The sequence below is a fragment of the Brassica oleracea genome, chromosome C7 (genome assembly GCF_000695525.1).
Source record: "Brassica oleracea var. oleracea cultivar TO1000 chromosome C7, BOL, whole genome shotgun sequence".
Classification (NCBI taxonomy): Eukaryota; Viridiplantae; Streptophyta; class Magnoliopsida; order Brassicales; family Brassicaceae; genus Brassica; species Brassica oleracea.
In genome coordinates, this window is record NC_027754.1 from 16,500,927 (window position 1) to 16,511,783 (window position 10,857).

General features: G+C 37.5%; 1 protein-coding gene across 1 annotated transcript; it reads left to right on the forward strand.

The window, feature by feature from the left end:
- The first annotated feature begins 2,633 nt into the window (after window positions 1-2,633).
- Window positions 2,634-3,824, forward strand: LOC106302705 (uncharacterized mitochondrial protein AtMg00810-like). Its single transcript, XM_013739163.1, has one exon. It carries the CDS (start codon window positions 2,634-2,636, stop codon window positions 3,822-3,824), a length of 1,191 nt encoding a protein of 396 aa, XP_013594617.1.
- Window positions 3,825-10,857: the final 7,033 nt, after the last annotated feature.

Consider the following 10,857-nt stretch of genomic DNA (forward strand, 5'->3'; position numbering starts at 1 on the left):
AGTTTGCATCACAACTTCATAAACAAACTTTTACAACCACAAAATGTCGCACGAGCTCGAACTCTTAGCGAGTTTTAACACATGGTCTCAAACGACCCAAGCTCTCATCGACCATGTCAAAAATAACATCGATAAACCACGTCCTTCGGCCGCCACCGGCCCGCGAGTTAGATTCCTGATCAGCTTCTTTCTCGCAAAACATCTCAAGGACAAGCAATATAAATTGCTCATATAGCCGAACCAAAATAAACGTTCGCTCACTGCGTGTAGCCAATCATTACGCATTGACTTGATGATTCGTTGGGATTATATATATATTTCCAACACCTTTACACAAACACAAAATATTTGCAAATAACCGAATTGGCAAAAAAAGAACGACCAGATTCATATTAAAATCTCATAAGTAAAATAAGTCTAAGATATTCATAATCCTACCACAAGAGACCCAAGTAACTCTCCACATTTCTCAAACCCGCAACTCTGATTACAAGCTCGGTCCACTACGACCACAAGCTCCATCCAACTCTCATCTCGCCGACAGCATTTACAGCTGATTATAAAAATCATGGGACCATACGAATAAACGAAGTCGGTCGCTCAATGATCAAACAAACCTTAAACGACTCTCCAGTGGCGAAGATCGAGCTCGCATTCCGATCAACGAAAAAGGCAAAAATCAAACACTCAATGCGGTCTCCCTTCAGCAACCTTGCTGTCGAATGGCAAACGACTTCGCGAAATCTCTGGAAGAAAAATCAACTTGGAATTGTATTATTGTTCCGGATGCTTTACCGTCCTCCAAGCTCGTAACCTCGCTTGAAGAACTGGGGGACAAATGTTGGACCGTAAATCCCTCACCAAGTTTCGTACGTTCATTAAACGCCAAAAGACAAAGTCAAAGAAATGTAACAGCACTCCATGAGAAACGGTCTCGACATCCCTAAGAATAAGGAATTAGGTGCTTCATTTGAGGAGCACGTGCAGCAACAAACCGAGGAGAACCGAGGCGAGATCTTCCTATAAAGGACAGAGATGTAGCTCTCTTAAACGGCATCTTCTTCCACTTAAAAGGCAATAATAAAAGTTCTGAATAAAATAGAAGAGAAACAGCTCTCGCCACCATCTCCACACGAGCTCTTCCCATAAGGCACGAAAGGAAGAACTATCATGCTCCCGGGAGTGATAATCCTATAAATATATAACCGACCACTTGATGGATCGAACACGTTCTCGTATTTGATCATGCCGGAAATGTGAATACGAACTCGCCGAGCCCGATAAACAAAGCGGCGAGCACTTTGCTCCTCGATCTCCATCTGACGGCACGTCCGTCCATGGAAGTAATCGATCTTCTTATAAGACGAGACGACGAAGTCCATGTCTCACTCAAGATGATGAAATCGACATCAGAGCCAACGCCTCGTTCGAAGCGACGAAGCCGAGGTATCGACCTCGCCCAAGACCAAAGAAACCGACATCTCTTTCGAGATGATTATAACCGAACTACGTTTAGACTTGATCCCATAACGGGTACGTAGGCAGCTCGATCCCGAGTTCAGTCACGATCTTCTTTCCTCCGATATCTCTATGATATTCGACCTTTCGAATATAGTCCATTTTTGTCAACTCATACATGACTACATCGTTGTGTTCCGAGGATGTCGTTGCCTACATCCTTTGTCTTCCCTAGTTTTTACATTTAGACACTCTCAAATATTTAGTGTCGATTTTTGGATCTACAATAAGTTTAGTCCATGAGCTAGAGTTTATGTGTTTCTTGGCTATCCATTCGATTACAAAGGGTATAAAATTTTAGATTTGGAAACGAATTCTATTTCCATCACTCAAAATGTTATCTTCCATGAAAATATCTTTCCATTTCTTGATTCACAGTCTTCTGCGTTTGATTTTTTCTCGCACATTGTTTTACCTGCTCCTATTCCATTTGTTCCTACATCTTCTGAGCATGATCATGCATCTCATATTCCCCCTGCATCTCATCCATCTCCTGTTGTTCCGGAAGTTTCTGAAACTGTCGTGTCAGAAACTGCATTGGTTCCTTGTCATGATGAGAGACCACGCAGACAGACTAAAACTCCTTCGTACTTATCTGATTACCATTGTGCACTTTTATGCTCCGATTCTTCTTCTATACATATTCATCATTCCACTCCTTATCCCTTATCCTCTTTTCTCTCTTATAAATGTCTTTCCCCTCCCTATTACAAATTTCTTCTTTCTTTTCCTGTTGAAACCGAACCCAAAACCTTGTTCGAGGCCATGAATTCTGATCGGTGGAGAGGTGCTGCGAATGATGAGATCAATGCCATGGAACTGAACAAGACTTGGACTGTTGTTTCACTTCCCCCAGGGTAGAATGTAGTTGGTTGTAAATGGGTTTTCACCATCAAGTTTCGACCTGATGGTACTATAGAGCGTTACAAAGCGCGTCTGGTTGCTAAGGGTTATACCCAACAGGAAGGAGTTGACTATAATGAAACATTCTCCCCTGTTATTAAGCTCACCAGTGTCAAGCTCATGCTAAGCCTTGCTGCTTCCAAGGGATGGAAATTATCCCAGATGGACGTCTCTAATGCATTCTTGCATAGCACACTTGATGAAAGATATACATGTCATTACCTCAGGGCTATACACCGGGTCCTGATGAAGTTCTACCTCCTAATCATGTGTGTCGACTTCATAAGAGTATCTACGGTCTCAGACAAGCTTCACGTCAGTGGAATCAAACTTTCTCAAAGGTTCTTGTTGGCGCTGGCTATACACAATCTGAGTCTGATACTAGTCTTTTTGTCAAGGCTTCTTCAACAGCTTTTGTTGCTGTTTTGGTGTACGTTGACGACATTTCGATTGCTAGTAACAATGATAGAGAGCTTACTGCTTTGAAGTCAACTCTTGCTGCAGCTTTCAAGATCAAGGATCTTGGTCCTATGCAATTTTTCTTAGGTCTTGAGATTGCACGATCTACCTCTGGTATCTCTGTTTGTCAACGCAAGTATGCTTTGGATTTATTGGAAAGTGCTGGCCTTCTTGCTTGCAAACCGGCTAGTATTCCAATGGATCCTTATGCACATCTGAGCCTTGAGGATGGTACACCTTTGCCTTCAGCACGTCCGTATAGAGAGCTGATTGGTCGGTTACTATATCTGACGATCACGCGTCCTGATATTACCTTTGCGATTCACAAGTTAAGTCATTTTCTTCAGCGACCTACTGATGTTCATCTTCAAGCTGCTCATCGAGTTCTCAAGTACTTAAAGGGCAATCTTGGTCAAAGTTTGTTCTACTCTTCCTCGTCTGAGCTCTGCTTGAATGCTTTTGCTGATGCAGATTGGGCTTCTTGTCTTGATACTCGTATCTCTACTACTGGCTACTGTGTTTACCTTGGTACATCTCTCATCTGCTGGCGTTCTCAGAAGCAGAAGGTGGCTTGCCGCAGTAGTACAGAGGCAGAGTATCGTAGTTTGGCTGATGTTACACGCAAGATTCTATGGTTTCTGAAACTCTTACGTAACTTTCACATTGATGTTACTGCTGTTGCCAAGTTATTTTGTGACAGTAAGTCAGCCATCTACATTGCCACCAACCCGGTCTTCCACGAGCGAACTAAGCAGGTCGAGCTTGATTGCCACATTGTGCGGAATCAGCTAAAGGCTGGTACTCTTACTGCCATTCATGTCACCAGTAGCAATCAACTCGCGGGTATATTACCAGGCCACTCCATCCCACTCCAATTCGTTCCCTCCTTGGTCGTATGTGTGTATCAAGCCTTTATCTTCCTCAACATCCAGATTAAGGCTTGAGGGGGGCGTATCAGATATGGTGTAAGTTAGCATATGGTGTAAGTTAGCAGTTAGTTGTACAGTTATGGTGTAAGTTAGCTAACAACACTTGTATATAAGTTGAAAACACTGTGAACAGTAAGCTTAATGTGAAGATTGATATTCATAACAAACTCGCATCTCTCTCAAATCATTCATACATTTATTTTTGTAAAAGAATGTACAAGTGGTGTTAAATTAAAGTGAGTGGTTTCTTTAGAGTTAGACAGACCATAGGGACATGATGTGATTTGTGTTATCTCTCTTGACTCTTTCTACGTATTCACATTCTTCGATTAATTTGGAAAAAGTGAGACGTAACATTATTTGGGTATACTCATGTCGAGCACAAGACACCAATTACATTATTACTTAAGCAGAGAATCTTTCAAAAGAAATGTCAAAATATTTCAACAGACCATTTCCATTATAGATGCCCCAACACTTCGTTATTTTGTTTTGGTCAGACTGATACATATTTCACCTCTACAGACGTAATGGATGAAAGATAATTTAAATTATGTATTCGTTCTATAGATTATATTAAGAGTTTTCCTGCGCCATGCGCATATATAAAATATTTAAAAATGTAATATATAAATAAATTTTCTATTTTTCTATTTTACTTTTATTAGTTTAAAAAATAAAACTATAATGTAATTGTTATTAGTTTGATTTATTCAAGTTTACATTGACCTTTTAATTTTGCATTATTTAACCTTTGATAAAAATAATCAAAATTTATAAAGTTACTTTATTATATTATTCTTTATTTAATTACCATTTTTAAATATGTCTATTTGTAAATATATAAATTATTTCTAATAATATATACATTAAATAAAAATAACCTATATACGTTGATAAAATATATTTTAAACTACACTTATTTTAATAATAAAAATATGATTCATATATTGATGTAAAATTTTAATATTCATAATTATTATTTATATATAAAAACATATTATTTTAATATATATAGAAAAGTTATTAGGTATCATAAAATCTTACCAAAATGAATATTAACTGAGAAAAAATATTTTTGATATAAAATTTATTAGTTAGTACTATATTTTGAAACTTTTCCAAAAATATAAATCCGTGTATAGAAAATCATTATTATTATATTTAAGAAATCTTACCAAAAACATAAATCTAAATATAGTAAATTTTACATGTCACAATTAGATTTATGCCATGTCATATTTCTTTTAAGCCATGTCATCATTTTTTTGTGAAAGTTAATGTAGTGATGACACATATATAAATCACTTCTCAAATATAGTATTAGGAGATATGAGATATTTGTATGTTGCATATTTCAGCTAATTAAGGCTTTTAAGCAACCAGAAACAATAGATGGACTAATCAAAAATTTCATTTTGATTTTAATAAAATCTTAACTAATCCAGCTACTAGGATCAAAGCTGCGCGAGACAGAACCAATCAATTGGAAAAGCATTGCGGGCAAGCCGATTTCTACCAAAGTGTGGTCTCATGTATTCTCAAAGGTTCTTTCTCCTGCGGAAATGTATCTTTGGTCTAGTTTCTGCTTTCATTTTCTAGTTAAGCATGTATTATTTCAATGTATGTTAGCACTTGTAGTTGCTTGTTTTCTTGTTGTTGCTTAGTTTTCTTGTTGTTGCTTAGTTTTCTTTTTCTTTCTTCTACCGGTTATCTCTATATTTCTGTCAAAAATTTAAGAGTTTTGTATAAAAGTTAACATTTACACAAAAAAAAAAAAATCTTTAACTAATCAAATGTATCAGTAAGATATTTTAACTTTGCTGATAACATGATCAAATTTAATGTTTACAAAAATATTTTGATAAATAAGAACAAAGGGGAGCGTTTTTAAAAGAACATCTAATGAAGGTTCTAAAGTATAGCAACAACCTTTTTCCTATGTTATTATATAAAATGTATCTATTTAATGGCTTGCAAATGATAACACTACAAAAAAATATAAGATTAACGACGGCGGTATTCCTCGTGAGTTCGTCGTAAAAGAGGCTTTACGAGGAATTAGCGAGGAAACACGTTTCGTCGTTACTCGTTTGTCGTAACGCATATTTCCTCGCCAATTCGTCGTAACTTAGCGAGGAAAACATTTCGTCGTAAAAACGAAGTACATCATTTCGTCGTAAAGACCACGTAATTATTCCACGTAAAGAGGTCGCTATATTTCCTCGTAAATACCTCGAAAGGAGTTCCTCGAAACTACACGTAAATATCTCGAAAGTATTTCCTCGTAAAGTACACGTAAATACCTCGAAAGTATTTCTTCGTAAAATACTCGTTTAACCTTCCTCGTCATTTCCTCGTAAACTTTCCACGTAAAAAAGTAGTAATTTAGCTACGAATTTACTTCATTTTTTATTTTCCAGAATTAAAAAATATAATTAAAAAAATAATTAAAATTATTTAATTTATTAATAAAATTATAATTTAAAATAAAAATCAATACGAAAATATTTTATATATAAATGAGTTTTGAATTTATAATACAACAACCGAAAAAAAGAACTAAGGGTCGTCGTTCATCGCCCGGTAGAATTCATCACTCCTCCTCTCTACATCCGCCTCGGCATGTGTGTCGGATGATGACTCGCCTGGAATGGGATTTTGTCGATGCCTGTTGCTCAATAGGGACTCTTATTCCGGATTTGTGGCCGCTATAACTTCCAAGAAGCCCTCGACTCCACCCACACGAGCTGTGAACGCAGATCGCGTCAAATCCAACTCGTTACGCAGCTGAGTGGACTCTTTACGCAGCTGAGTGACTTCATCTTCCTGTGTCTGACTATAAGACGGTGTCGCTCTCGGAACATCGTTGACAGAACCAATCTCCAACGTTCGTCCCTTTTTCTTAGGGACAACCTTAAAAACAAAAAATAAATATTGCTAGTAAAAATTTAAAGTTAAATTAAATGAATAATAAAAAAATTAAAAATTTTAAAAATTTACCTCCTCGTAAATCCTATCCACTTCAAGTGGGGATAAGGAGATGGGTAATCCGTCGGTGGACTGCTGGGTCAGCTGGGTCTGGCGGTCGTCAACCTGAGAAACCAAGTCGTTGAAGATTTGCTCGGACTTGCCATCTAGAAATTGGCCCGCCTTGTTCTTGTGGGTCCTCTCGTAGAGTTGCAAAAGAGACGGGAGTTGTCCTGTCTCTTTCGCGTAAAAAACATTTAATAAAGTTATAATATATATATATATATATTAAAAATTTAATTAAATAAAATATTTAATTACAATTTCAAAACGGAGACCGGTGTGGAGTTTTTGGCCCGTAGAGTGAAGCATCGGCCCGTAGCCGTGCTCATCTACCGTGTTACGGGAGGCAAAGCAAGACTAGACGATTCTAATGGAGTCAGGATCCCGCCAATAACGGATGAGGCCATCTCACACATACGTGGTGAGCTCAGCGGGTTTTCCACGCTCATACCCCTTCACGATCCAGTCACCCTTCCAGTTGGAGACCGTGTCCAACAAGCGAACTTTCGCCTTCGCGTAGAACGCTTTCCTCACCCTCCCATTGACCTCCATGGACCAATGATATTTTTACTGTAAAAAAAATTAAATTAATAATTAGTTTAAAAAAAAATATAAATCATGAAAAAATTAAAGTATATATAATTAATTAATAGTAACTTACAGCGTAAATTTTGAACAACGTCTTTCTGACGTAGATCAGCTTCTTTTTCCAGTTCGGATGTGGCATGGAGAAGTAACCTTTGATCGTGTCAGTTACGTCTGATGCAAGACAATTGTCAACCCCAATCCTGAAAAAACAAAATGAGGATTTAGTGAGGCCCGCTTTTCTATTTACGAGGAATGAGACGAAGCTAATTCGTCGTAAAACCTTTCGAAATTTCCTATAAATACTCACCAGTTTGCTTCTCAAATCAAAGATAAACTCACCAATTTGCTTCTCAAATCAGAGATAATTACTCACCAGTTTGCTTCTCAAATTAGAAATATTTGAAAAAAACGAAGGAGAAGAAAGATACTGGAACACATGTGGGCGGAGACAAAGCTAGACTTACGTAGGTTTCGCCTTGTTTCTTTCCACCTGGGATTCCAGTACCTTTCTTCTCTCTTTTTTCAAATATTACAACGGTAGTCCCTAATTGGTCGTTAAGAGAGGAAATAAATTCCAGTATCTAAATTCCCTACACTAACCACTTAATCTCCCATAAACTAATCAAATTAGAGAGGAAATAGCAAGGCCCGTGTTTTTATTTTACGAGGAAATAGCAAGGCCCGCGTTTTCCGGTTACAAGGTCTTTACGACGATTTCTGCTTACGTGGAATTAACGAGTCTCGCGTTCTTCATTTTTTAATTTCGTCGTTATTTCCTCGTTATTTTACGAGGAAATTGCGAGAATTATGTTTAAATCCCTAAAATCCGAAACCCCAAACCCCATCTTCCTTATCTTCTACTTCATATATTCCAAACCCCAAATTTTAAAACCCCAATTCCTTAACTTATAATCTCAATCTCTTATTTCTAATACAAACTCTCATTACCTTACACAAAATCAAATTATATAAATTTTTTTTCATGATTAAATCCATCAAATCACATGCATTAAGTCTGAAAATCAATCTTATTAAAACCAAATACATCAATCGGATATATCGACATTCTCGTCATCACTAGAAACATCATCATTTTCATTAAACTCGTCTTCACCAGCTTCATCCGTGGCATCGTCGGTAAGATCTTCGTACTCATGATTATGCGGATCAATGAGAAGGATGTCATCAATTTCTTGTTCAGGTTCCTCGACTTCATTTATTTGTTCTTCTTGCATTGGTAGTTCTTCTCCACTGATGATTCGTCCTCGAAGTGTAACTTTGATCACGGCTAACCAATTTATTCCCGATTCTCTCATTCGAGGGTATGGAAGGAAGCTAACTTGGTCTGCTTGTGAAGCTAAGATGAAAGGCTCGAATTTGTTGTATCTGCAAAAATAAAGAAAATGTATAAATTAATTTATTTTGCTCATGTATGGCAAAAAAAGAATTTGTTGTACCTTCGCCCACCATTGACATCAACTACACCGAATTTGTTAAACCGAACACCTCTGTTGACGACGGGGTCGAACCATTCACATTTGAAGAGGACGCATTTCAGCTTCAATATCCATGGGAATTCGACTTCAATAATCTCTGTCAAGATCCCGTAGAAATTTGTTTCCCCTTTCACACATATTCTATAGTTACTGGTCGCCCGCTGTCTACCATACTCATATGTGTGAAAAGTATAGCCTCTGGTTAAATACATCTGTGATGTGGTGACCTTTACAAGTGGAGATTGAATTACTTTGTGTAACCACTTAGGGTAATCTGCATCGTCGTCATAATCAACCAGCAAAAATAAAGAGAACGTTGAAATACAGATCATGTATTAAAAAAGAGTTTGATCGACCTGAAAAAAATAAGAGTTAGAGTTAATACATGATTCTTCAGCCACTTAATAAAGTGTTGATCTTTACTTTTGTCTACGTCACTTGTGGATATACCTGAGAATGTTTCTTCGACTTGAGAAACAAATAGGCTGTAAAATCACATTTTATATTAATTAATCTTTGGCAATTACATAATTTATACTTATACGTGTTTAGAAGTATCGATAACCTTTCAAAATAACGCATCAATGGATCCTAGCAATTGAGTAGAATATAGGTGTGTGCACTATGAGCGTCTTCTTCACTCGACCACCAAACCTCTTTTGATTTCCCACCAAGTCGCCCAATCTGGCTAAAGATGTCTGGAACACCAGCAACTGCATATGTTGGCGCGACACTACCATCATCATATCTTCTTGGAGATCTTTTCCGGGTACGTACCTTTGACGCAAAGTAGTACGATGTGAAGTGAGAAGTTTCTTCCGTCGAACTTCCATCAATTATAGAACCTTCAACTTTTGCGAGGTTCTTTGTTTTTCCCTTCAAATATTTCATAGCTCGCTCATACTGATACATCCATCCGTAATGTACAGGTCCACGAAGGAATGCCTCATATGGGAGGTGGGCAGCTAGATGCTCCATGACGTCAAAAAATCCCGGAGGAAATATCTTCTTCAAGTTGCACAATAAGATGGGAATATTCTCGTGAAACTGTTCCACGGCTTCTTCTTTAAGAGTGTGTGTGCTCAGATCCCTGAAAAATGTTCCAGTGCCTTGTATATTCCAAAAAAAATTAAACACATTATTAGTCATATATTATTGCAAACTAAACCATTATAAAATTACTGCGTTATAATATACTACCTGCAAGTGCTTCATGTACGTTTGTTGGAAGTAGCTCCGCAAATGCAAAGGAAAGTAGTCGTTGCATAAAGACATGACAATCATGACTCTTCATCCCGGAGAACTTTTGACCCTTTTCAACACATCTAGAGAGATTCGAAACATACCCATCGGGGAACTTCATCCAGTTGAACAACACTGACTTTTTTTCTGAAGACAATCTGAACATCAGAACGGGAACTTGTCCATTGCTTTTTATATGTAACTCACTTCTTGAGCAAATATCCGGTAAGTCCAACCTCGATTTTATGTTGTCTTTTGTCTTCCCTGGGACATTCAATATTGTATTCATGATGTTCTCAAAGAAATTCTTCTCTATATGCATCACATCAAGGTTGTGGCGCAGAAGAAGATCCTTCCAATACGGCAACTCCCAAAATATACTCTTCTTGTGCCAGTTGTGACGAACACCGTAAGAATCAGGCATATTACGAGGGACATGCCAATTACCACCACAACGAACTGTTTTGTTGGCTCCGTAGTAGTCGATTTGCGCTTCAATTTGTTCTCCAGTTAGATATGGAGGAGGAGTGTCTCTCACAATCCTTTTGTGCCTAAACAATTTCTTGTTTCTTTGGTACGGATGGCCAATGGGAAGAAATCGACGGTGACAATCGAACCAACTTTTTTTCCTACCATTCTTCAGTTGAAACGCATATGTCGTTCCATTACAATATGGACAAGCTAATCTC

What these genes read in the sequence shown, in the direction of transcription:
- LOC106302705 (XM_013739163.1), top strand. Translation starts at nt 2,634, where the DNA reads ATGTCATTACCTCAGGGCTATACACCGGGTCCTGATGAAGTTCTACCT.